The sequence below is a fragment of the Lolium rigidum genome, chromosome 6, assembly GCF_022539505.1.
Source record: "Lolium rigidum isolate FL_2022 chromosome 6, APGP_CSIRO_Lrig_0.1, whole genome shotgun sequence".
Taxonomy (NCBI): domain Eukaryota; kingdom Viridiplantae; phylum Streptophyta; class Magnoliopsida; order Poales; family Poaceae; genus Lolium; species Lolium rigidum.
Window position 1 is genome coordinate 92,210,155 of NC_061513.1, and position 27,771 is coordinate 92,237,925.

The following is a 27,771-nucleotide window of genomic DNA, read 5'->3' on the forward strand; positions in this document are numbered from 1 at the left end:
GACCGGAGTCTCCATCCCTGAAAAATGCAGAAACAACTAAAACTTAAACGAGCATAACTTTAGCATTCGGATTCCAATTTTGATGATCTTGAGCTCGTTTTTAAGCTAGAAACAAGCTCTACAATATCATACAGAGAACCATCATAGTCCAATAAGGTAGGATATAAAAAATGGGAAATGTTTAACCTATCTATAAGAGACAAAATGGTAACATCTCCAAAATGGAAAATGCAACAACTTGAGTTAGGAAACTCGGGTTTAGGTGAAATAAATCTTGTTGGAAATATTATGACAAGAGATACCCCACAAAGAGTGAAAATATTAAGAACAAGTGAGGTAGGTTTTTACAAGAATGTAGAGGTGAAACCTCTCAATACAAAGAACCGGGAAAAACTCCAATATCAAAAACGGAAAAAGTATTTCATATGAAATTCGTTTTCGGTGAACTAGAGAAACTCTAAAACACCACACGGATAATATAAAAATAACAACCAATAAATATGATGCAAGGATGCAACAGTTTGAGCTCTCTCCGAACGATACGATCTAGTTACTCACTCGAGAGCCCTCTTGATAGTACGGCCACTATCCTATAAACCGGCCTCCCAACTAAATCATGAAACCGATAAGAAAGAAACCCTATCAGGAGCAAACCTTAACCTTGCGCATTTCACTTGACCTCGATGATGACGGTCTTGACCGCAAGAAGATGGAACGCCTTTCTTGATTGTGCTTTCTTGATAAAGTCTTCTGAATTTCTCCCCCATATAGATCTAAGCTATGGTTGGAAGGTACTCACAGTGATCTGGCAGTCGGACCCAACGGAGGAAGACGACGACATGTCGGCCAGGTGGCGTAGGAAGAGCAGACGCTGCTGAAGAAGAGCAGACGCAACGGAGGTTCACCGTCCCTTACCGTGGTCGCCGACAAATAGCTTTGGACGGATATCTCGAAAGGGGGAAAATGGTGACGCGCCTTTGGGCGATGAGGCGGGACGGTGTAAATAGGGGGAGTATTGGCGGGAGGTGCGTATTTTTTCGGCACGCGGGCTCCCGCCATCTCTCCCTCGCATCACCGCAGCGCAGTTTGGCTCTAGCGATCACGAAACGAGGCTGCATCATTGGAAACGGCCGAATCAAAGGTTGCTCCGCGTACAACTTTTCAGATGCTTAAAGTTGGTGCTACGCAGGAAATATTTCTTTCACGGACAACCAAACACACTTTTTCGTTTCCACGCATGCGAAAAAACGTATTGTTGGCAACCAAACAGGCCCCAGTGTCCATGTTCGGCGTCGGGCCGACTGGGCGCGGTGTAAAGGCCACGTGAGAGGAATGGGCCTCGCGCCCATCTATATAGCCGCCTACGGGGCCGCCTGGTTCTGCACCGCACTGCACCACGGCCATCCGTGCGGTTCCAAGCTCCGACACCCACCGTCTCCGCCGAGATCAGAAGAGGAGCCCGCATCGGAGCGGAGCGAGCTCGGGCCGGCGTCGCCATCTCGGTGAGCACCACTGCCTCCAGCTTCTCCCCTAACCTCCCTCGTCGGTCTCTAGTTCCACCGCGCAGCCCGCGGATCTGATCGGCCCCCGCCGATTCAATCGATCCGGCGGCGTGCTTTTTTTTTTCCTGGTGGATCACGCGATCCTGCTCGTGATCATCTTCGCCACCGCGCTGTACAGCGTCGCTTCCACGCTAGTATCGGCGAATCTGTTCGCGCCTCGCGAATCCGATTCGTTTCCGCTATCTATAGCCTGTAGGTAGATCGGCAAGGCGCGAGGCTGAGATTTCGCGGATCTCGTTCCATTCCCTCTGAATTGCGCGTGCCGTGCTCCAGTTGTTTGTGGAGAGATGCGGGCGGATCAAAGTAGGCCTGCGCAGATCTCTGCGGCTGGGTAAACCTTCTCATTTTTTCTCTTTTGTTGGGGAGCAGGAGGAGAGATGGGGCTCTCGTTCGGCAAGCTGTTCAGCCGCCTCTTCGCCAAGAAGGAGATGAGGATTCTCATGGTTGGTCTCGATGCCGCTGGTAAGACCACCATCCTCTACAAGCTCAAGCTCGGAGAGATCGTCACCACCATCCCAACCATCGGTAACTGCTCTCTGCATTCCTCTGCTTCTATTTTGCAACGCTGTCCTAAATTGTAGCAAGTCTGAACTGTAGGAAGGTGCTGCAGAGCACATTTGTTTGGAGAAATGCAAACTTAAAACCATATCATTCGAATAGAGCACTGCGCCTGTAATGTTAGGTATAGTTGAAGTTAGCTTGATTCCTGTACGTGGGGTAAGTGATGTAGGATTTGGATCTCACTTCTTCTAGAACTTAGAAGTAAAGCAAATAGATACCACCAGTTACAGACAGCTGGGTTTCACCTTTCATATCAAAATAACTTGATTTTGGAAATTTGCAGGATTTAACGTTGAGACTGTTGAATACAAGAACATCAGCTTCACTGTTTGGGATGTGGGGGGCCAAGACAAGGTAAGATATTGTATTCATGATTTACTTGTTATGTCAGATGGAGAAAACATGTGAGCCCTCTGTTAACATGTTACTTTTCCTCCTGCCATTGATGTTTTAAAGATCCGTATTACTTCTGTAGTCATAAACATAAACCTTGTGCGTTGAACTTATTCTTGCATTATTTTCTACATCAACACAGATCAGGCCCCTGTGGAGGCACTACTTCCAGAATACGCAGGGACTCATCTTTGTTGTTGACAGCAATGATAGGGAGCGTGTTGTTGAGGCCAGAGACGAGCTCCACAGGATGCTCAATGAGGTAATGCCGTCACGGGGTTGCAGTTTTCCACCTTCTAGCACTGCTATGAAGTTTTCATTCAATAAATCATAAAGACGCGTTGATAGCTCAAGTGTTATGCAGCATTAAATTTGTTCTATTCAGCTAGTCTTTATTTATGAAGAACCTGCTGATAGAACAGATAGCTTTTTGTTTCCAGTATCTGTTAACTAATTTCTAATTTTTGGGATAACTTTCTGTAATATAGGATGAGCTGCGTGATGCTGTGTTGCTTGTATTTGCCAACAAACAAGATCTTCCTAATGCCATGAATGCTGCTGAAATCACTGACAAGCTTGGTCTGCACTCCCTTCGCCAGCGGCACTGGTAAGGAAATTAACACATTGTTTCAGACCTTCTAATAGCTTTGTCAAAGGTGCACCCCCCCTGGTGTTCTACACTGATTGTAATGGTCTTTAATGTCATAGTTAGGAAGGATCCTTATTTCAGGAATCGTATAGGCTGGGGATAATGAATGTTGCATAAACATAATTCACACTTTATTGTTTAATTATCCAATTTATCTTGAGCTGAATTTTCAAACCCGTCTGGGTGCTACACTACTAACCCTCTCTAAGATAATTGGTAGTGTCACTGTCTACCCTTTTGGATTCGGAAGGTGCGATATGCTGGTGCCTAATATAAATTATTTCCTGGGGTGCAGGTACATTCAGAGCACTTGTGCTACATCTGGTGAAGGATTGTACGAGGGACTTGACTGGCTCTCCAACAACATTGCCAACAAGGTACGTTAACCTCAAGTAGCCACTTTTCATTTGACATTATACTTGTGCCCTGCTGAATACTTCGGTAAGCTACTGCCTTTTCTAAAATGATATGGCCCTTAGCTGCTGAAATAAACAGAACCAACTAACCCACTACACACTTTACCTGCTATTCATTACGTCTGCCGAATGTAGTTTAGGGGTATCAGTGCTTAGATTGGGGGACTAGGCACAGAACGAAGTTGCACAATATCACACAACCACTCCTGCTCTATGCTACCTTGACAAGATTGTTTAGCATCATCGCACACCAGTATCAAACATGACTGATGTCGTCTTCTTTTCATTTGTTTGCACAGGCTTGAAGTGTCTCCACAACGCTTCAAGGAACAAAGGCTCTGGCTGTCTGAAGAACTCACTGCTACCATTTTACATATTGTGATATATAAATATATACACTCTACAACAGATAGTATGTATGCTTATGTGACAGAAGCTCTCCTTTGAGTGGGCCAGTATCAGGTTGTTTCTTCGTGTGGGTATTATCAGCGTTTCTGTTTGGTTTTACAAGGTTTACTGTGCCAACCATGTGTATGTACACCTATATTTTTGCCAAATATTCGATTAGTTCAATACTGTGGATGGTGCAAATTGTTAGCATATGATGTGAGCACTGTTTCCACGAGTTCTGTATGTGATCTTGTGCTACTTTAGATCTGGTTTCTTCTATGCTTTTGTTCCAGCTGATTGTATATTTTTGGAAATCCACTCAAGTACTCACTAATGGGTAAAGCCTTTGGACTGATCATCTTTGCTACTTTGATCCAAGATTCCTGTCCCGAATCCTCCCATTCAGGTGCCTCCTGTCACAACCCAACTCCCATTCTCTTTCCTGGCAAATGACTGTAACTTCCAATTGTGTGGAAGCTCATCAAAATTCAAAATTACAACAATATCTACCTCTATTGGTGTGGGGGAACTCATCGAACGTTTGGAGTGAACTCTGGCTTTGTCCCAATTCGCCTTGCACTTGACAGTTTAGCTATATTTTCTGTACATAGTTCATAACCAATGAAACCACCATTGGGGATTAATCCAGCATATAACTTGAGTGAACCATGTCCATGTTCCACCTTTTTTATTCCGTTACACACGTGTCTCACTAGATGAAATAAAAGGTGAAGTATCTTCATTATTCTTTTTAGGTAAAACTGTAAAAGCGTTTACACAATCAGAATCCACCGATACCAACCAAAATAGAAAATCAGTCTGTGCATTAGCTGGTATATCGGGAAATATTAATTCGATTGGCAGTACATGATGACGTTCAAAGAAAAACGTTGCCCCCATTACATCCTCTGTTGAAAATCTTGTTTGGCTGAATAAAAACTTGCCAAATTAATCTAAAATCCTCAACTTGTCTCTCATATACAACACATTCGTTCATCAACCGAATGGTGAAAAGATACATCACATTCATTCAACAATCAAAACGGTGTCAATGTGCTGCCGTTGCCACTGAGATCCAAGTCTGGTAAACTCCATGAGTTTTTGTCCTGCAATGCACAGTCGATATAACATAGGCTCCAAAGAAAAGTAATTTCATGGAAAAATCTAACATAAAAATCCCTTGTAACCCGAGGGAGGCATGAGAGAGATCTACTCACAAATAAATATTCTGGGAATCGATCTCATTAAACAAATTGATGTAGAAGCGGAATCCATCTGGACTGACGTCCCTGCAGAGGAGACCTGAGAAAGAAATGATATAAGTTAGTTTTTTTTTCAGTCTGGGGTCTAAATACATGTCTTGCACATACTTGAAAGGAGTAAGCGCAGCCGACCTTTGTTTTCTGCATTAAGGAGATGCTCCTTTGCTAAAGCTGGCGCAATCCCCAGTGTAAATGCAGCGTCACTGGCGCTTATTCCCTTCTGAAGAGCATCCGGCTTTTGCGCAAGCGATGAGATTCTTGCAAATACCTGTGTTTATGGTGGGACATCAGTATGACTGTGCTATCACTAAAGATGGTAGCACAAGGCAGTTGTTGATTAAAGCATCGAAACATGTGGATACCCCCCACTAACAAAAAGGATTGAACCAGAAATAGTCATTTATTTCATACTTTTGATTAAAACTATAATCTCGCTAGGAATCAGATTTGCCAGATCGAGACAAAATCAAGTCAAATTTTGTGTGTGGCTGCTAGCACACTCCTGCTATGTCGTGCAGTGCTACTCAATATGGATACAAAATGAAATCTGGATTGATTATTGCCAAGGGTTACCTCATCATCACTATGCGTCTTGGTCTGGATCACCTTCACTCCACTATCAAATTTCCGTAGCATTACTGGGCTGCTTATTACAAATCAACATCTATAAGCAAAACATCAAAACCATAAGTAATGGCTGGCGAGGAACCAGCTGAAAAGGTATATTCTTGTTTTCACAAAACCATGTTTAGGAATAATATTCCTTTTATTTTTATATTCTGATAATAAAAGGATTCAGAAATTATCAAGAAAATGATATACATACACATCAAATTTCTCCCAAAGGGAGCAAGCTTGCAAAAGATCCTCTGGTGAGATCAACTCTAGAGCAAAAAAATAATAATCAGGACACGATTCAGGGGGGAATTTCTTCTAGATATATTCATAAGCAAAAGCACAGACCTGTTCCCCTAGCACGGTTGAAGAGACAGTACACATCGACTAGTGCCATCATACCACCTGCTCTCTCAACTGGCACTCTTACAAAGTCAGCCAGCTGATCAGGAACCAGGTGAAAGAAGCATCAGTAAGTGTAATTCTTAGTATTATGCAGCGTAAGTGAACCAAATCGGAACATGAAAATAAACTGTTTTCAGAGTAGAAGGAAACTTAAAGACATGGACAATTTCTCGTTCCTGCCAACTGAACATGCAAAAAAAGTGTGAGAGGTCTTTCTTGTATCTTGGATGGTGGGAAGTAGCCCCTGACCCCCTCAAACACAGGGAAGGTTTATTTATCTCAGTGGGATTGTTTACACTAGCTCGATGGGAACTAAAAGGTGTTGCATAAGGTATCAAGTGGGATCCCATCAAAATCCCACTTATAGTTCAATTTGGTATTTCTACTGCATTTAGAGCCAAAATTTGCACTAGCAATACAAAAATGAACCATAAGTGGGATTTTAGCAGGACCCCACTTGCATCTCTAGTATCGCAACATCTTATGGCCTAAAAAAACCGAAAGCTATTACCCAACTAGCTAAACAAGGCCTTACAGGGTTCCAAATTTGATAAGTTTCTTGTAGAAGCAGCATGAAAATACAGAACATACAAATGACCATCAAGTACTATTCAGTATGGGTAGAGGTTCCCATTGGATGGAAGGAAAGGAAAACAACTGTTTCCGTCAAGCACACACAAATTTATACTAGAAATTACTGCTGTGCTTAAATTATTTGGTACCTTGCTAAACATTTGGTAATTGACATGTGATTTTATAAATTACGCATTACTATTCTCATCGCAATTAACCTACACACTAAGTGAGAGTTTCAAGCAGAAGTGCTCAAAAACCATGAGCGAGCACAAATTACCTGTCGTGAAAGCTGCTGATGGTACAAAGCGCCAGCAGTTTCTTTTGTCACGGGAGACACGATGCCAACGCTCAACAATAAATCCTGCATGTCTTGCTTAGAACCCATCTCTTCATCACCGGAATTTGATTGGTTCGTCAATAGCTTCTGCCTCATTTTCTCTGCTAACTCCATCATTTCCTTGGCTTTGCTCTGTATAGGAAGGAATGAAGGATGTTCACGAAATTAGGACCAATTCATTGCCATTTAGAGCGAGGTGATCCAAATCCAATCTCAAGCACTGCTGAATGACGGCATCATCTTAAGCAGGAAGCATCAAAGAAGAACGAACCATGAGGGCGTTGAGATCCTGGAAGGCATCCTGCAAGTTCTGTCCCGCACTCTCCCACGTCTCCTGCTCTTTCCGCAGTATCCCCGACACTCCAACCACGGGCATCCTGATGGCAAGATCCTCCCGCGCCGGGGCTCCCTCCGCCACCGAGGCGCCGCTCGCGGGAACAGCCGCGGCGGCCACCTCCCAGGCCCTCGCGCGGATGGCCTCGACCAGCCTCCCGTAGAACACATCCACGTCGGCCTTGCAGGTGACGACGACGGCGACGACCTCCGATCGCGCCGGGGGCAGGGAGATCTGGAGGCGGATGCGCGGGTGATGCGACGAGGAGGAGGACGAGGAGAAGATGGAGCGAAGGGGGTTGTGGCTGTTCTTGCGGTGGGGAGGGTACGGGTGGACGATGGACGCGAGCGGGAGGGCGCGCGCGGAGAGGGAGGGCTCGTGGAGGAAGATGAGCCGGTGGGAGGTGAGCGCGAGGAGGCAGCCGCGGAGGGGCGCGAGGCGGGGGTTCTCCTCCGGCTCGAGATCGGCGAGCGGGAGGAGGTGCCGCTCGATCTCGCCGGCGGACAGCACCGGACGGCCGGACGCCGTGACGGTCGCCGACGGGAGCCAGTCGGCAGCGGCGACGGACATGACTCTGAAGTGTTTGGAAAAAAAATCCAAGCACGATCTGTTTTTTTTTCCGTGTAATCTAATTACGTAACTGGGCTCTGCCGTGTCTTACAGCGTGCTCCACCTTCCGCGTCGTCGGATCAAAATTGTGCGGTGCGGAGCAAGCGGCGCTACAGTCCAAAGCAACGTCCACTGTGTTTTCTTTTTCTTTTTTCTTCCCGTTCGAAATAGAAGTTCGTGTCCATCGGCATCCCCATTCTCCCCCATTATCCGCCTTCCTCCGCTCTCCGCTGTCTCGCTCTGATCCGCTCCGGGGCGACGACCTCCACTAGATCTCCACCTACCGGCGGCGAGCTCTTCGGGCGGAAGCCCCGGCGGGGGTTTCCGGCTATGCTCGTCTAGGCTGCATCGTAGATTCCTCGTCTAGGCCTGTGCATCGAAGCGGTAGATCCCGGAGTTGTTTTGCTTCGAGGGTTGTATCGGCGGCGCCGGCCGGCGATTGGAGTGGTCTGAGGCTGGCGGACGTCGCATTTTCGAACCTATTCCGCGTCGCCCCTTGCGAATCGACCGTTTCGAGCCGTGGCGGTGAGTGATTTCACGTTTTTGCGTTCATCTTCTCGTTCGAGTCCTGCAGTTGGTGAGCGACTGTTGTTCGAGGCTCTAGTTCCTCCTATGACCGTAGTCCTGTTGTTTTATCTGTAGGCGCTCCTAATTTCGCTCCCAATTTCACTCAATTTCCGCTCCTAATTTTCGCTCCCAATGTTAGAACCAATTTTATGTGTCATTCTGGTGAAATTGGGGGTTGCTTTCCTGTTGTATATGGGTGTTGTATTGTTCATAGCTTTGTGGTTTTTCTGTATTCATGGGCTATTATGCACCTGTACTGTTTAGTTTGATGCAGTAGGTTTGTGTTTTTTTGCAGTAGATTGTATGCACCTGTACTGTTTAGTTTGATGCAGTAGCTCTGTGGTTTTTGCAGTAATTTTGCAGGTTGCAGTAGACAACATGGTTTTTGTGGTTTGCACCAGTAATGTTTCGACAAGTTGCACGCTATATCAATTTAGCTCAGTTATTCATGTAGTACAATTTAGCTATATCAATTTCATCTTGCAATTGTACTCGTTGGTATGTATATTTTCTAGTAGTAAATACATCCTAGGATGAATACCTCCAGCAGTATATACATCCAAGGATTATATCTCTTGAATTAAGTATATCATAATTGGATGTTTATTTGTGGGAGTTAATACATCCTAGACACATGAGTGTACCATGTTGGATGTATATTTCAAGTAGTTAATACATCCCAGCAGTATATACTTCCCAGGATGAAATCTTTTTTGAATTAAGTATTTGCTTATCATAATTGGATGTTTATTTGTGAGAGTTAATACATCCTAGACACATGTTGGATGTATATTTCAAGTAGTTAATACATGCTGGGATGAATATATGTTTGGAATTAAGTAGACTATACTGGATGTATATTTCCATTAGTTAATACATACTGGTAGTCTAAGCATAGGTCATGAATCATCATTGGATGTATTTTTATTGTTGGTATTCTTTCTTAGTTGTTTTTACCTGCATTTTTTGTAATTTTTGGAATTTAATCAACATAAATGTACTTCTATTACATCCATGCTTTCTACTGATTCCGTTTGTTTTTACGTTACGGGGTGGTGATTATACTGTGTCCACCAAAATATCTTGTCCCCAAATGGTATGGACCAACGAGTTAATCCTTTTTTACTCCTTTTTTTTGTATCTTATGTGTTTGCATCTTACTCCTTTTTTTTTACTTTTATGTTTCTGTTTTGTAGAAGTCCTCTCGCACACCGAAAAATCCTGTGAAGGAAGCACACTCAAAACTCAGCGCGATGAGGAGGAGGCTCAAGTTGAAAGAATGGCGGATGAAACAGGGGTGCACAAAGAAGTAGGCGAGGAGGAGCAGATGAAACAGGCACCAATAATAGAAGAAAATGTTCAAGTTCCAACTGCAAATGTGGAAGAAGCTGAGCCTGGAAAAGAGGTGCTCAAAGTTAAGAACCAGGTACTTTAACTTTATGTTTTTCTTTTTTCTGCATTTTGTAATATATCAATGCTTTTCTGAATTGCTGACTCATATGGGTGATGTTTTAATGGCAGAGTAATCTTTTCAATCGGTCATCTCCCATGAAGCTTGTTAGAGTTATCAAGGATATGGCTGAAGACCAGAAGAATTTGCTAATATAGTCAGATTTTGGAGGAATGATTAAGATGAAGTGTTCCAAGCTTATTCCTGAGTTGTGCAGGTTTCTGATGGGTTGCTTTGATCAAGACAACTGTGTGCTGGACTTTGGTGAAAGGGGCAAGATACCTGTAACTTCTGAGTCTGTTGTGAATGTTTTCAGAGTACCTAATGGAAGTTCTGTCGTTCCTTATCGGCTAGATGTTGATGTTACTAGTCTCATTCTGAACATGCTTGGGATCACAGATGGCGTGCAGCCAAATGTTTCAGATCTTGAGAAGGAACTAGGCCCATCTTACCCTGCAGATGATTCATATCTCAGAAAGTTCATCATATACATGATTAGTTCAGTGTTTGCTCCAACCACCGGCATAAAAGTCAGTCTGAAATGTTACCCTCCTGTGATAAACGTAGAAGCCATTAAAACCTTGAATTGGCCTAGGTTCATAATTGATATTCTTATCCAGACTGCAAAAGCAAAGGACAAGAAAAATTGGTTCAAGGCTTGCATGCCATATCTTATGGTACGTGTTCCAAACTAAACTACATTTCATCTTCACCTTTTTTAACCATTTAGTTGTTTTATAAGTGTTAGTAGCATGTAAATTATGGAGGTATTTAATAATTTTTGCATTTACAGATTATTTATGTTGATTCGCTGGAGACAAATGCAGTAAATCTTCCAGATGATTTACCTCGCTGCGCAATCTGGACGAACAGTCTAATCTCACTTGTATCTGATTTGGATAGGAAATCTGATGGATCTTTTGGTGCATTGCCGGTATGTACCTGTTGAATCTACCCCGTCATTACATTATGTTTGTTTCAGCTTTTCTTTCTTTTCTTACATGCTACCATCTCTGACATTGATGGATTTTGTTGTATACATGTGCAGCTGAAGGCTCATTTCAGGCGTAATCCTTCTATGTTTACCACTGATCCATCTGTGGTTGATATGTTCATCCGGCGTCATCTTCGTGGCAGTTATACAGATGAGGTAAGCCGTTTTTTACTTCTGTCTGCATATGTTATTATTTTACCTTTTTGTTTTTTCAATTAGGCATTTTTTTGATTTGATCATTGTGTTTCATATATTTCTTAGGACTTGGAGAGGTACAGGCCAGTCGTGATCAACATGTGTACCCTATTTGAAGATGGTGTCGCAACCTTCATCCAAACACTAGAAGTGCAAGGACCATCTTCCAAACAAATTGAAGAACAAGTTGTTGAGAATGTTATAAAAGCCAAACCTAAGAGAACAAGAAAGGCACGTGCTCCCATCAAGAATACTTGTCAAGAAGAAGATCTTCCAGTCCGAAATGTCAAGGAGGACACAGTAAGGAAGAGGAAATCTGTGCATACTGTGCCTGATGTTCTTGAAAAAACTGTAATTGAAGAAGTTGTGCCTCACAAGAAGATATGTTCTGTGCATTGCCAATCTGACAACATTTTATCACATGGTCCTGCTGAAGAAACATCTGCATGGAGAAATGAAGAAGCTCATGGGACAAATCCATCTGCTGAAGAAACAGTGATTGCTGCTACTGCAACTAATCCATCTGCTTGTTCTGATTCAACTCCAGATGCTCTAACAAAGCTTCAGTTGTATGCATCAGGATCCCACTCAAACCTCAATAATGACATCTCGCATGATGATACTGCAGCACAGTTGCTTCTTGATTTCAATGCCCAAGCACCTGAGGGAACCATCACTGGAAATGGAAAGAAGGGAGTTTCCTTTGTGATCCAGAGAGAACAAAACAAGGAGTGCAATCGCTTATCTGCTGGTCCTGTTGCTATGGACTGTAACAATGTGAAGAGTGCTACACTAGATAGACCAATAACAAGGTCTAAATCTCCTTTGACAATAACTAGATAGACCAATAACAAGGTCTAAAACTACAGTGAATCTACCATAAACATTGAAAATTGGGTGACAGAGCACATCGACACCCCAATGCAGAAAACAACGTAAGTAAAACTACAGTTATTCAAGCATGTGGTTTAGCATTTTTGTTCCATAACCGAGTTTCCTTATTTTTTTTTACCTCCATAGCATTGTGAATTCTAACTCGCACTACTGGTTTCGCATTGTAGGTACAACTGTGGATTCTTAATGCTAAAGGCCATTGAGCTATGGAATGGAAGGAAAATGATTGCACCAATCAACCCATCTGACATGCCCAACATTAGGAAGCAGTCAACACTTAAGTGGCTGGAACGGATTGACAACAAGATAGAGTGGCAGGAACTCCTTCTTTAAGCACATTGCATGTAAGTAGCCGTTACAATTCATGATCAAACCTTCTTGCTACAAGTGTATTCTTCTTGCATTTTTTTTACTTTCCAATGTGCATTCTTTTTTACAGCCTAGAATGTCTGTTTTAGTTTTCAAGAACTACTTGTATCATTGTGTAAAATCATCAAACAACATATTTCAAACTGTACATTTCAAAATACACTTGCATTTCAAATAGTACATTTCAAAATAGCAACCAATGAAGTAACAACACCAAACCAAAAATCACTTTAGCCCACAAGTTTGCCAAAACATATTCAGCAGGATGATTTTAACACAAACTTTACAATACAGTAACTTAAAAACATCACTCCAATCCACTAAATCATATCATGAAAGAAGTTGATCTCCTGGGGTTCTGGGTCTGGAATAATTTTTGATGGGCATTCAGATGTTTTGTGTTGTGCTGAACCGCAGCTCTTGCATTTCACATTCTTGGACGGCTTCAAATGTAGGCCTGACTTCTTCCTCTTTTCCTCGGGACGACCTTTAGTTGTAGTAATTACAGGATCCCTAACATGCTGGTACTTTGAACTGCTTCCCTGCCCATCATCACCAACGCTTGCATCACCGTATGTATCTGCTTGGTTTTTGGTACATTTCTTCTTCTCTTTTCTTTTTGCTGCTGCTGTAATTTTCATTGCAGATAATTCTTTACCTAGCTCGCGCATGTACTTATCAGCCAAGGCTTTACCTTTTTCTGATTCAGCAGCAACCTTAGCATATGCCGTCCAATCATTGCATAGTGTTCCATATCGTAGTAGCTTTCTTTCTTTGTTTGACATCTTCCGGTCTAATGGCACTTCTGGTAATTCAACTTTTTCTGGCAAAATATCATCTGGGGACATTGTCCATCTAGGTAAAATGTAATGTGCAGGAATTGATTGTACAACACCTAACTGTTGCATTACCCTCAACACATGGCAACACAATAAACCATCCCTGGTAATTTTTGAGCATTCACAAATGTACATCTCATCCTCCACATTAGCAACCACTCTGTAACTCCTTCTGCCATAGCCGAAAATAGAGCCTGCTATTGGTACAACATCAAACAACTGCCCCTCTAAATGGTTGGCATTATAGGATGTTACTTTACGAATTTCAGCCCGGAAACGCAAGTAGATTGGTCTTGTGTAAACGTTAAAGGCGTGCTCTTCAAGTGGCCACTCGCCCCACAACCTTAGGATTTTGTCTTCAACTTGGAACTCATTTGAATCTTCTGCAACATCAATTTTCTCCTGGAGCTTAAGGTACTGCTCAAAAAAATGTAATAAACTGTTGCGCGGGCTGATGTATCTTTTTAGCACCGCATTAAAGCCTTCGCTGCGTGCTGTAGTTTGCAGAAATGGGAAGAACTTGTCCTTGAAATATGCAGGAACAAAAGAGGCTCTGATGTCATACAGGTCTTGCAAATGCTTGTTATCTGCAACATTGTACTTCAAAATCACTTCTGCCCACCTAGATTCAAACTCTTCGACAGTCATGCTGTGGTCAATCGTGGCATTGAACTCCAACCTTAGAGGTTCATTTTGTGCCATGTCATTACCCAACACACCCTGAGCATTCTGCATTATGTGCCATCTACAATTTCGGTGACATGAATCTGGAAATGTAGCAAGAATAGCACCTCTTATAGCACCGTCTTGATCTGTAATTATGTTGTTTGGTTGTACACCATCCATAGCCTCGAGAAATGCCTCAAAAAGCCAAACATAGTCAGCCTCTTGTTCATTGCGTAGGAAACCACAGCCAAGTTGTATTGACTGCCCGTATCTGTTTACACCAATGAACGGGGCAAACGGCATGCTATAGCAATTAGTCATGTACGTGGCATCAAACGAAATGCAATCACTGTAGTTTTTGTATGCTGCCCTAGCTGGACCATCAACCCAGAAAATTCTTCTAACCCTGTCATCATGGTCAAGATCAATCTTGTAGAAGAACTCTGGATCATCTTGCTTCATTTTATCAAATTTGGCAAGTAGCAACGTCATATCATTGTTTGTTTGCGCTGCAGTGTCAAGTGTGGCCATGTAGTTACTTACATCCTTCCTCTCATAAGGAACATTTGCAAGTTTGCCATATAGCTCAGCCATGATTGACATTACCCTGCCAGCTGACAGATTTACCTTGTGCAATAGCTTAACAAATTCTCTTTCCTCTTTTGGAATCCCTTTATGTGACCTTAAGAACCTCTTCAAGGATAACTTCTTCAAGCATGGATGGTTGTGATCCTCAATAAACATAGTGACGCGCCATTTCTGACCTGTTCTTTTAACCCTAAGACGCGCTCTGCAGTCTGTCTTCTTAGTTATACTACGGTTGCGCTGCCTAACAGGTGGTACTTCCTGGTTGTTGATATCCACATTTTTCCCACTCTTATTGCATACAAAAAGACATTTGTCTCTCTGTTTATCCTTGGTTGAAATCCGACATGTGCTTGACTTGATTGAAAATCCTACATGCTTAGCATATCTGTTGTAGTAATGCCTAGCTTCCTCCCAAGTATTGAAAAGTTGTTCTGGGTAGGGTTTTTGCATTGGTGTCAGCTCTGGTGTGGATTGAACTTCCTCTTCCCCACCTGAATCATCCGATGATATTGTATCGCCGCAGTCAACGCCGGTGTCGACTGATGCCCCGGTGTTACTAGCGAGAACCATGTTCATTCCCCGTAACTTCTTCGAGCATGTCGATACGTCTCCGACGTATCGATAATTTCTTGTGTTCCATGCCACATTATTGATGTTATCTACATGTTTTATGCACACTTTATGTCATATTCGTGCATTTTCTCGGAACTAACCTATTAACAAGGTGCCGAAGTGCCAATTGCTCGTTTTCTCGCTGTTTTTGGTTTCGTAAATCCTAGTAACGAAATATTCTCGGAATTGGACAAAATCAACGCCCGGGGTCCTATTTTTCCACGAAGCTTCCGGAAGACCGAAGAGGAGACGAAGTGGGGCCACGAGGCGGCCAAACCCTAGGGCGGCGCGGCCCCGCCCGGCCGCGCGGCCCTATGGTGTGGGCCCCTCGTGTGGCCCCCGACCTGCCCTTCCGCCTACTTAAAGCCTCCGTCGCGAAACCCCCGGCACCGAGAGCCACGATACGGAAAACCTTCCAGAGACGCCGCCACCGCCAATCCCATCTCGGGGGATTCAGGAGATCGCCTCCGGCACCCTGCCGGAGAGGGGAATCATCTCCCGGAGGACTCTACGCCGCCATGGTCGCCTCCGGAGTGATGAGTGAGTAGTCTACCCCTGGACTATGGGTCCATAACAGTAGCTAGATGGTTGTCTTCTCCCCATTGTGCTTAATTGTCGGGTCTTGTGAGCTGCCGAACATGATCAAGATCATCTATCTGTAATTCTATATGTTGCGTTTGTTGGGATCCGATGAATAGAGAAACTTGTTATGTTGATTATCAAAGTTATGTCTATGTGTTGTTTATGATCTTGCATGCTCTCCGTTATTAGTAGATGCTCTCGGCCAAGTTGATGCTAGTAACTCCAAGAGGGAGTATTTATGCTCGATAGTGGGTTCATGTCTCCGTGAATGCGGAGGAGTGACAAGAACCTCTAAGATTATGGATGCGCTGTTGCCACTAGGGATAAAACATTGGTGCTATGTTCGAGGATGTAGTCACTGATTACATTACGCGCAATACTTAATGCAATTGTCTGTTGTTAGCAACTTAATACTGGAGGGGGTTCGGATGATAACCTGAAGGTGGACTTTTTAGGCATAGATGCATGCTGGATAGCGCTCTATGTACTTTGTCGTAATGCCCAATTAAATCTCACAGTACTCATCATAATATGTATGTGCATGGTCATGTCCTCTTTATTTGTCAATTGCCCAACTGTAATTTGTTCACCCAACATGCTGTTTATCTTATGGGAGAGACACCTCTAGTGAACTGTGGACCCCGGTCCAATTCTCTATACTGAAATACAATCTACTGCAATACTTGTTCTCACTGTTTTCTGCAAATAATCATCATCCACACTATACATCTAATCCTTTGTTACAGCAAGCCGGTGAGATTGACAACCTCCCTGTTTCGTTGGGGCAAAGTACTTTGGTTGTGTTGTGCAGGTTCCACGTTGGCACCGGAATCCCTGGTGTTGCGCCGCACTACATCTCGCCGCCATCAACCTTCAACGTGCTTCTTGGCTCCTACTGGTTCGATAAACCTTGGTTTCATACTGAGGGAAAACTTGCCGCTGTACGCATCACACCTTCCTCTTGGGGTTCCCAATGGACGTGTGCTGTACACGCCATCAAGCAATTTTTCTGGCGCCGTTGCCGGGGAGATCAAGACACGCTGCAAGGGGAGTCTCCACTTCCCAATCTCTTTACTTTGTTTTTGTCTTGCTTTATTTTATTTACTACTTTGTTTGCTGCACTAAATCAAAACACAAAAAAAAATTAGTTGCTAGTTTTACTTTATTTGCTATCTTGTTTACTATATCAAAAACATAAAAAAAATTAGTTACTCGCATTTACTTTATCTAGTTTGCTTTATTTACTACTGCTAAAATGAGTAATCCTGAAGTTGAAGTTCGTACGTTTAAGCAACGAGGGGGAGAATGTTTAAGAGATGCTTGGTATAGAATAAGTGATGCCCATAATAGGTGCACTAAGAAACACTCCACCACTATCTTACTCAGGAATTTTTATGTTGGTATCTCTAGCTGGAATAGGTATGTTCTTGATAGTCTCGCGGAAGGTAACTTCGTAAGTACTCCTGCATTAGAAGCTAGCTGCATTATTGAGAGTCTATTTGGAATACCCCTGTTGATGAAGTTAAAACTGAAATCTCTCTTGAAGATGTTATGAAAAAATTGGAAACCTTAGAGAAAAATTTTCCAAGTATTGGAGCTAAATTGGAAATGTTACTTGATAAAACTGATGAACTTGATAAATCCTTAGGAGGAATTGATGAAAGAATTAGTGTCCTAGGAACTTGTGTTGTCCATGACGATCAAAGCAATAGGATTGACGAACTTGAAAAAGCTATGGGAACCTTAGGTTCAACATTTTCTTCTCTTAAATATAAGGAGAAAGCTTATGTGGGTAAGGAGCAAAAGTTTATGTATGTCTCTAAAGTGCCTAAACCAAAGAAATATTACTATAGGCATAAAATTGATAAAGCCCTTAGTACCACCACGGATGGGGGAGCTCATAATAACGATGCACCATCTCTTGATAATACTTGATACACACTTTCTGCGCCTAGCTGAAAGGCGTTAAAGAAAAGCGCTTATGGGAGACAACCCACGTGTTTTTACTACAGTACCTTGTTTTATTTTGTGTCTTGGAAGTTGTTTACTACTGTAGCAACCTCTCCTTATCTTAGTTTAGTGTTTTGTTGTGCCAAGTAAAGTCGTTGATAGTAAAGTTCATACTAGATTTGGATTACTGCGCAGAAACAGATTTCTTTGCTGTCACGAATCTGGGCTGTTTTCTCTGTAGGTAACTCAGAAAATTATGCCAATTTACGTGAGTGATCCTCAGATATGTACGCAACTTTCATTCAATTTGAGCATTTTCATTTGAGCAAGTCTGGTGCCTCGATAAAATTCGTCAATACGAACTGTTCTGTTTTGACAGATTCTGCCTTTTATTTCGCATTGCCTCTTTTGCTATGTTGGATGAATTTCTTTGATCCATTAATGTCCAGTAGCTTTATGCAATATCCAGAAGTGTTAAGAATGATTATGTCACCTCTGAACATGTTAATTTTTATTGTCCACTAACCCTCTAATGAGTTGTTCTAAGTTTGGTGTGGAGGAAGTTTTCAAGGATCAAGAGAGGAGTATGATGCAATATGATCAAGGAGAGTGAAAGCTCTAAGCTTGGGGATTCCCCGGTGGTTCACCCCTGCATATTCTAAGAAGACTCAAGCGTCTAAGCTTGGGGATGCCCAAGGCATCCCCTTCTTCATCGACGACATTATCGGGTTCCTCCCCTGAAACTATATTTTTATTCCATCACATCTTATGTGCTTTTCTTGGAGCGTCGGTTTGTTTTTGTTTTTGTTTTGTTTGAATAAAATGGATCCTAGCATTCTTTGTGTGGGAGAGAGACATGCTCCGCTGTTGCATATGGACAAATATGTCCTTAGGCTCTACTCATAGTATTCATGGCGAAGTTTCTTCTTCGTTAAATTGTTATATGGTTGGAATTGGAAAATGATACATGTAGTAATTGCTAAAATGTCTTGGGTAATGTGATACTTGGCAATTGTTGTGCTCATGTTTAAGCTCTTGCATCATATGCTTTGCACCCATTAATGAATAAATACATAGAGCATGCTAAAATTTGGTTTGCATATTTGGACTCTCTAAAGTCTAGATAATATCTAGTATTGAGTTTGAACAACAAGGAAGACGGTGTAGAGTTTTATAATGTTTACAATGTGTCTTTTATGTGAGTTTTGCTGCACCGGTTCATCCTTGTGTTTGTTTCAAATAGCCTTGCTAGCCTAAACCTTGTATCGAGAGGGAATACTTCTCATGCATCCAAAATCCTTGAGCCAACTACTATGCCATTCGTGTCCACCATACCTACCTACTACATGGTATTTCTCCGCCATTCCAAAGTAAATTGCTTGAGTGCTACCTTTAAAATTCCATCATTCACCTTTACAATATATAGCTCATGGGACAAATAGCTTAAAAACTATTGTGGTATTGAATATGTACTTATGCACTTTATCTCTTATTAAGTTGCTTGTTGTGCGATAACCATGTTTCGGGGACGCCATCAACTATTCTTTGTTGAATATCATGTGAGTTTCTATGCATGTCCGTCTTGTCCGAAGTAAGAGAGATCTACCACCTTATGGTTAAGCATGCATATTGTTAGAGAAGAACATTGGGCCGCTAACTAAAGCCATGATCCATGGTGGAAGTTTCAGTTTTGGACAATATCCTCAATCTCAAATGAGAAAATTAATTGTTGCTACATGCTTATGCATAAAAGAGGAGTCCATTATCTGTTGTCTATGTTGTCCCGGTATGGATGTCTAAGTTGAGAATAATCAATAGCGAGAAATCCAATGCGAGCTTTCTCCTTAGACCTTTGTACGAGGCGGCATAGAGGTACCCCTTTGTGACACTTGGTTAAAACATGTGCATTGCGATGATCCGGTAGTCCAAGCTAATTAGGACAAGGTGCGGGCACTATTAGTATACTATGCATGAGGCTTGCAACTTGTAAGATATAATTTACATGATACATATGCTTTATTACTACCGTTGACAAAATTGTTTCATGTTTTCAAAATCAAAGCTCTAGCACAAATATAGCAATCGATGCTTTTCCTCTATGGAGGACCATTCTTTTACTTTCATTGTTGAGTCAGTTCACCTATTTCTCTCCACCTCAAGAAGCAAACACTTGTGTGAACTGTGCATTGATTCCTACATACTTGCATATTGCACTTATTATATTACTCTATGTTGACAATATCCATGAGATATACATGTTACAAGTTGAAAGCAACCGCTGAAACTTAATCTTCCTTTGTGTTGCTTCAATGCTTTTACTTTGAATTATTGCTTTATGAGTTAACTCTTATGCAAGACTTATTGATGCTTGTCTTGAAGTACTATTCATGAAAAGTCTTTGCTATATGATTCACTTGTTTACTCATGTCATATACATTGTTTTGATCGCTGCATTCACTACATATGCTTTACAAATAGTATGATCAAAGGTTATGATGGCATGTCACTCCAGAAATTATCTTTGTTATCATTTTACCTGCTCGGGACGAGCAGAACTAAGCTTGGGGATGCTGATACGTCTCCGACGTATCGATAATTTCTTGTGTTCCATGCCACATTATTGATGTTATCTACATGTTTTATGCACACTTTATGTCATATTCGTGCATTTTCCGGAACTAACCTATTAACAAGATGCCGAAGTGCCGATTGCTGTTTTCTGCTGTTTTTGGTTTCGAAATCCTAGTAACGAAATATTCTCGGAATTGGACGAAATCAACGCCCAGGGTCCTATTTTGCCACGAAGCTTCCAGAAGACCGAAGAGGAGACGAATTGGGGCCACGAGGCGGCCAAACCCTAGGGCGGCGCGGCCCCTGCCCTGGCCGCGCGGCCCTATGGTGTGGGCCCCTCGTGTGGCCCCCTGACCTGCCCTTCCGCCTACTTAAAGCCTCCGTCGCGAAACCCCCGATGACCGAGAGCCACGATACGGAAAACCTTCCGGAGACGCCGCCGCTGCCAATCCCATCTCGGGGATTCGGGAGATCGCCTCCGGCACCCGCCGGAGAGGGGAATCATCTCCCGGAGGACTCTACGCCGCCATGGTCGCCTCCGGAGTGATGAGTGAGTAGTCTACCCCTGGACTATGGGTCCATAGCAGTAGCTAGATGGTTGTCTTCTCCCCATTGTGCTTAATTGTCGGGTCTTGTGAGCTGCCGAATGATACGTCTCCGACGTATCGATAATTTCTTGTGTTCCATGCCACATTATTGATGTTATCTACATGTTTTATGCACACTTTATGTCATATTCGTGCATTTTCTGGAACTAACCTATTAACAAGATGTCGAAGTGCCAGTTGCTGTTTTCTGCTGTTTTTGGTTTCAGAAATCCTAGTAAAGAAATATTCTCGGAATTGGAAGAAATCAACGCCCAGGGTCCTATTTTGCCACGAAGCTTCCAGAAGACCGAAGAGGAGACGAAGTGGGGCCACGAGGCGGCCAGACTACAGGGCGGCGCGGCCTAGGTCTTGGCCGCGCGGCCTCGTCATCCGGGCCCCTCGTGTGGCCCCCGACCTGCCCTTCCGCCTACTTAAAGCCTCCGTCGCGAAACCCCCGATGCGAGAGCCACGATACGGAAAACCTTCCAGAGATGCCGCCGCCGCCAATCCCAGCTCGGGGGATTCAGGAGATCGCCTCCGGCACCCTGCCGGAGAGGGGAATCATCTCCCGGAGGACTCTACGCCGCCATGGTCGCCTCCGGAGTGATGTGTGAGTAGTCTACCCCTGGACTATGGGTCCATAGCAGTAGCTAGATGGTTGTCTTCTCCCCATTGTGCTTAATTGTCGGATCTTGTGAGCTGCCTAACATGATCAAGATCATCTATCCGTAATTCTATATGTTGCGTTTGTTGGGATCCGATGAATAGAGAATACTTGTTATGTTGATTATCAAAGTTATGTCTATGTGTTGTTTATGATCTTGCATGCTCTCCGTTACTAGTAGATGCTCTGGCCAAGTAGATGCTTGTAACTCCAAGAGGGAGTATTTATGCTCGATAGTGGGTTCATGTCTCCGTGAATGCGGGAAGTGACAGAAATCTCTAAGATTATGGATGTGCTGTTGCCACTAGGGATAAAACATTGGTGCTATGTTCAAGGATGTAGTTACTGATTACATTACGCGCAATACTTAATGCAATTGTCTCGTTGTTAGCAACTTAATACTGGAGGGAGTTCGGATGATAACCTGAAGGTGGACTTTTTAGGCATAGATGCATGTCTGGATAGCGGTCTATGTACTTTGTCGTAATGCCCAATTAAATCTCACTATACTCATCATAATATGTATGTGCATGGTCATGCCCTCTTTATTTGTCAATTGCCCAACTGTAATTTGTTCACCCAACATGCTGTTTATCTTATGGGAGAGACACCTCTAGTGAACTGTGGACCCCGGTCCAATTCTCTATACTTAAATACAATCTACTGCAATATTGTTCTACTGTTCTCTGCAAACAATCATCATCCACACTATACATCTAATCCTTTGTTACAGCAAGCCGGTGAGATTGACAACCTCATTGTTTCGTTGGGGCAAAGTACTTTGGTTGTGTTGTGCGGGTTCCACGTTGGCGCCGGAATCTCCGGTGTTGCGCCGCACTACATCCCGCCGCCATCAACCTTCAACGTGCTTCTTGGCTCCTACTGGTTTGATAAACCTTGGTTTCATGTCGAGGGAAAACTTGCCGCTGTACGCATCACACCTTCCTCTTGGGGTTCCCAACGGACGCGTGCTGTACGCGTATCAAGCTCTTTTTCTGGCGCCGTTGCCGGGGAGATCAAGACACGCTGCAAGGGGAGTCTCCACTTTCCAATCTCTTTACTTTGTTTTTGTCTTGCTTAGTTTTATTTACTACTTTGTTTGCTGCACTAAATCAAAATAGAAAAAAATTAGTTGCTAGTTTTACTTTATTTGCTATCTTGTTTACTATATCAAAAACACAAAAAAATTAGTTACTTGCATTTACTTTATCTAGTTTGCTTTATTTACTACTGCTAAAATGGCCACTCCTGAAAATACTAAGTTGTGTGACTTCACAACCACAAATAATAATGATTTCTTATGCACACCTATTGCTCCACCTGCTACTACAGCAGAATTCTTTGAAATTAAACCTGCTTTACTAAATCTTGTTATGCGAGAGCAATTTTCTGGTGTTAGTTCTGATGATGCTGCTGCCCATCTTAATAATTTTGTTGAACTATGTGAAATGCAAAAGTATAAGGCTGTCCCCGGTCGCTGTCAAAAGTAGGGCCCACATGCTATTTTAGGAAAGATTCCATTCCGACAGGGGGGGCACTCCGTAAGACAAACTGGTAACCGGGTACTGTGTAGCCACATTTTTTTTGGCAAAATTTAATGAGTAAAAGAGAGAGAGAAAATGTAAACTTGTAACATTATAGTCCAAACTGATTGTACTGTATTCAGTATTCAGATGGCAGAGACAATGACGCAAGGGGCTTTTCTTGATGTCAGCGGCAACAATTTGTGATGACTGTTCTATCTTATGTAGTGGTTCTGCTAGAGTTCAAGTTGACTGTCCGTTGGTGCGGTTGGGCCAGTGTTGAAGGAGATATGCCCTAGAGGCAATAATAAAGTGGTTATTATTTATATCTTTATGTTTATAATAAATGATTATATATCATGCTATAATTGTATTAACCGAAACATTAGTACATGTGTGATATGTAGACAAACAAGAAGTCCCTAGTATGCCTCTTAAACTAGCTTGTTGATTAATGGATGATTAGTTTCATAATCATGAACATTGGATGTTATTAATAACAAGGTTATGTCATTGTATGAATGATGTAATGGACACACCCAATTAAGCGTAGCATAAGATCTCGTCATTAAGTTATTTGCTATAAGCTTTCGATACATAGTTACCTAGTCCTTATGACCATGAGATCATGTAAATCACTCATACCGGAAAGGTACTTTGATTACACCAAACACCACTGCGTAAATGGGTGGTTATAAAGGTGGGATTAAGTATCCGGAAAGTATGAGTTGAGGCATATGGATCAACGGTGGGATTTGTCCACCCCGATGACGGATAGATATACTCTGGGCCCTCTCGGTGGAATGTCGTCTAATGTCTTGCAAGCATATGAATGAGTTCATAAGAGACCACATACCACGGTACGAGTAAAGAGTACTTGTCGGGAGACGAGGTTGAACAAGGTATAGAGTGATACCGAAGATCAAACCTCGGACAAGTAAAATATCGCGAGACAAAGGGAATTGGTATTGTATGTGAATGGTTCATTCGATCACTAAAGTCATCGTTGAATATGTGGGAGCCATTATGGATCTCCGGATCCCGCTATTGGTTATTGGTCGGAGTGAGTACTCAACCATGTCCGCATAGTTCACGAACCGTAGGGTGACACACTTAAAGTTGGATGTTGAAATGGTAGAACTTGAATATGGAATGGAGTTCGAATATTTGTTCGGAGTCCCGGATGAGATCCCGGACATCACGAGGAGTTCCGGAATGGTCCGGAGAATAAGATTCATATATAGGATGTCATTTTATGTGAATTAAAATGTCGTGGAAGGTTCTATGGAAGGTTCTAGAAGGTTCTAGAAAAGTCCGGAAGAAACCACCAAGGAAGGTGGAGTCCACATGGGACTCCACCTCCATGGCCGGCCAACCCTAGTGGGGGAGGAGTCCCAAGTGGACTCCCCTTAGGGGGCCGGCCACCCCCCACATGGGAGGTGGAACTCCCACCTTTGGTGGGAGTCCTAGGTTGGCTAGGTTTCCCCTCTTATGGAAGGTTTTTGGTTCGGGTCTTATTCGAAGACTTGGACACCAACACTTGGGGATCCACCTATATAATGAGGGGCCAAGGGAGGGGCCGGCCACCCCAAGACCACAAGCTGGCCGCCCCCTTGAAGTGGCCGGCCACCCCCTCCCAAACCCTAGCCGCCCCCTCTCCTCCATATCTCCCGCGTAGCTTAGCGAAGCTCCGCCGGACTTCTCCACCGCCACCGACACCACGCCGTCGTGCTGTCGGATTCAAGAGGAGCTACTACTTCCGCTGCCCGCTGGAACGGGAGGTGGACGTCGTCTTCATCAACAACCGAACGTGTGACCGAGTACGGAGGTGCTGCCCGTTCGTGGCGCCGGAGCCGATCGTGATCAAGATCTTCTACGCGCTTTTGCAAGCGGCAAGTGAATGTCTACCGCAGCAACAAGAGCCTCATCTTGTAGGCTTTGGAATCTCTTCAAGGGTGAGACTCGATAATCCCCTCGTTGCTACCGTCTTCTAGATTGCATCTTGGCTTGGATTTCGTGTTTGCGGTAGGAAATTTTTGTTTTCTATGCAACGTTATCCTACGGTGGTATCGAGCCGTGTCTATGCATAGATGGTTGCACGAGTAGAACACAATGGTTTGTGGGCGTTGATGCTCTTGTTATCTTTAGTTTGAGTACTTTGCATCTTTGTGGCATAGTGGGATGAAGCGGCTCGGACTAACTTTACATGACCGCGTTCATGAGACTTGTTCCTCGTTCGACATGCAACTTGTATTGCATAAGAGGCTTTGCGGGTGTCTGTCTCTCCTACTATAGTGAAGATTCAATTTACTCTTCTATTGAAAACATTAGTATCAACGTTGTGGTTCATGTTCGTAGGTAGATTAGATCTCTCTCGAAAACCCTAAACCACGTAAAATATGCAAACCAAATTAGAGACGTCTAACTTGTTTTTGCAGAGGTTTGGTGATGTGATATGGCCATAATGTGATGATGAATATGTATGAGATGATCATTATTGTATTGTGGCAACCGGCAGGAGTCTTATGGTTGTCTTTAAATTTCATGTTGAGTAGTATTTCAAAGTAGTTGTAATAGTTGCTACATGGAGGACAATCATGAAGACGGCGCCATTGACCTTGACGCTACGCCGACGATGATGGAGATCATGCCCGAAGATGATGGAGATCATGTCCATGCTTTGGAGATGAAGATCAAAGGCACAAAGACAAAAGGGCCATATCATATCACATATGAACTGCATGTGATGTTAATCCTTTTATGCATCTTATTTTGCTTAGATCGCGACGGTAGCATTATAAGATGATCCCTCACTAAAATCTCAAGATAATAAAGTGTTCATCCTTAGTAGCACCGTTACCAAGTCTTGTCGTTTCGAAGCATCTCGTGATGATCGGGTGTGATAGATTCAATAAGTACATACAACGGGTGCAAGACAGTTTTGCACATGCGGATACTAAGGTGGCCTTGACGAGCCTAGCATGTACAGACATGGTCTCGGAACACGTGATACCGAAAGGTAGAGCATGAATCATATGGTTGATATGATGAACACTTTGAGTGTTCGCCATTGAAATCACACCTTTTCTCGTGATGATCGGGTTTAGGTGCGGTGGATTTGGTTCGTGTGATCACTAAGACAATGCGAGGGATATTGTTTTGAGTGGGAGTTCACCTAGATTTTTAATTATGTTGAATTAAAATTTGAACTCAATTTGTCATAAACTTAGTCTAAACTATTGCAAATATATGTTGTAGAGATGGCGTCCTCAATCAATTTTAATCAGTTCCTAGAGAAAGAGAAACTTAAGAGCAACGGTAGCAACTTCACCGACTGGTTCCGTCATGTGAGGATCTTCCTCTCCGGCGGAAATCTGCAATTTGTGCTTGATGCACCGCTAGGTGACCCTCCTGCGAAACTGAAACCGATGAAGTAAAAGCTGTTTACGCGACTCGGAAAACTCGGTACTCTCAAGTTCGGTGTGCCATCCTGTGCGATCCGGAATCCGATCTTCAAAAACGTTTTGAGCACCACGATCCTCATGAGTTGATGAATGAGCTGAAAGCTATATTCGAGACTCATGCGGTCGTGGAATGCTATGAAGCATCGAAACATTTCTTCAGCTGCATGATGGAAGAAGGCAGCTCCGTTAGTGAGCACATGCTCGCCATGACCGGGCATGCAAAGAAACTCAGTGACTTGGGAATAGTGATTCCTAACAGACTGGGGATTAATCTTGTCCTTCAATCACTGCCACCAAGTTACAAGAACTTCGTGATGAACTACAATATGCAGAACATGAACAAGGAGTTACCTGAACTCTTTGGCATGCTAAAAGCTGCTGAGATTGAGATCAAGAAAGAGCACCAAGTGTTGATGGTCAACAAGACCACCAGTTTCAAGAAACAGGGCAAGTCTAAGGGAAAATTCAAAAAGAGTGGCAAGAAAGTTGCCACGCCTCCTATGAAACCTAAGAACGGCCCTAAGCCTGATGCTGAGTGCTATTACTGCAAGGAGAAGGGACACTGGAAGCGTAATTGCTCCAAGTATCTGGCTGATCTGAAGAGCGGCCTTGTCAAGAAGAAGAAAGAAGGTATATCTGATATACATGTTATAGATGTTCATTTCACCTGGTTCTCGTTCTAGTACCCGGGTATTTGATACTCGGTTTGGTTGCTCATATTTGTAACTCGAAACAGGAACTAAAGAATAAACGACAACTCGCTGAAAGATGAAGTGACGATGCGCGTTGGAAACGGATCCAAGGTCAATGTGATCGCAGTCGGCACACTTCCTCTACATCTACCTTCGGGATTAGTTTTAAGCCTAAATAATTGCTATTATGTACCTGCGTTGAGCATGAACATTATATCTGGATCTTGTTTAATGCAAGACGGTTATTCATTCAAGTCTGAGAATAATGGTTGTTCCATTTTTATGAATAATATCTTTTATGGTCGAGCACCACAAAAGAATGGCTTATTTCTGTTAGATCTCGATAGTAGTGATACGCATATACATAACATAGATGCTAAGCGAATTAAATTGAATGATAATTCTACTTATATGTGGCACTGTCGTCTTGGTCATATTGGAGTGAAACGCATGAA

At 43.0% G+C, this 27,771-nt stretch overlaps 2 protein-coding genes across 4 annotated transcripts; one reads left to right on the plus strand and one right to left on the minus strand.

Annotated features, from left to right (window-relative positions):
* Positions 1 to 1,395: 1,395 nt before the first annotated feature.
* On the plus strand, positions 1,396 to 4,159 carry LOC124659818 (ADP-ribosylation factor 1-like). Of its 3 annotated transcripts, XM_047197623.1 has the most exons (7): positions 1,396 to 1,502; positions 1,932 to 2,087; positions 2,407 to 2,477; positions 2,659 to 2,778; positions 3,005 to 3,123; positions 3,461 to 3,542; positions 3,881 to 4,159. In XM_047197623.1, the coding sequence occupies exons 2-7, from the start codon at positions 1,940 to 1,942 to the stop codon at positions 3,884 to 3,886; spliced, it is 546 nt and encodes a 181-aa protein (XP_047053579.1). In that variant the 5' UTR covers positions 1,396 to 1,502; positions 1,932 to 1,939; the 3' UTR covers positions 3,887 to 4,159. The 3 variants fall into 3 exon arrangements, with proteins under 3 accessions (XP_047053579.1, XP_047053578.1, XP_047053580.1); XM_047197622.1 differs by lacking the exon at positions 3,881 to 4,159 and having other exon boundaries at positions 3,461 to 3,551; XM_047197624.1 differs by lacking the exon at positions 3,881 to 4,159 and having other exon boundaries at positions 1,411 to 1,502; positions 1,924 to 2,087; positions 3,461 to 3,551.
* Positions 4,160 to 4,778: 619 nt separating this feature from the next.
* On the minus strand, positions 4,779 to 8,070 carry LOC124661506 (vacuolar protein sorting-associated protein 36-like). The gene is made up of 8 exons (XM_047199375.1): positions 7,438 to 8,070; positions 7,107 to 7,298; positions 6,197 to 6,290; positions 6,060 to 6,117; positions 5,807 to 5,876; positions 5,366 to 5,501; positions 5,189 to 5,273; positions 4,779 to 5,077 (listed from the first exon to the last, which is right to left on the minus strand). Exons 1-8 carry the CDS (start codon positions 8,068 to 8,070, stop codon positions 5,020 to 5,022), a joined length of 1,326 nt encoding a protein of 441 aa, XP_047055331.1. The 3' UTR covers positions 4,779 to 5,019.
* Positions 8,071 to 27,771: the final 19,701 nt, after the last annotated feature.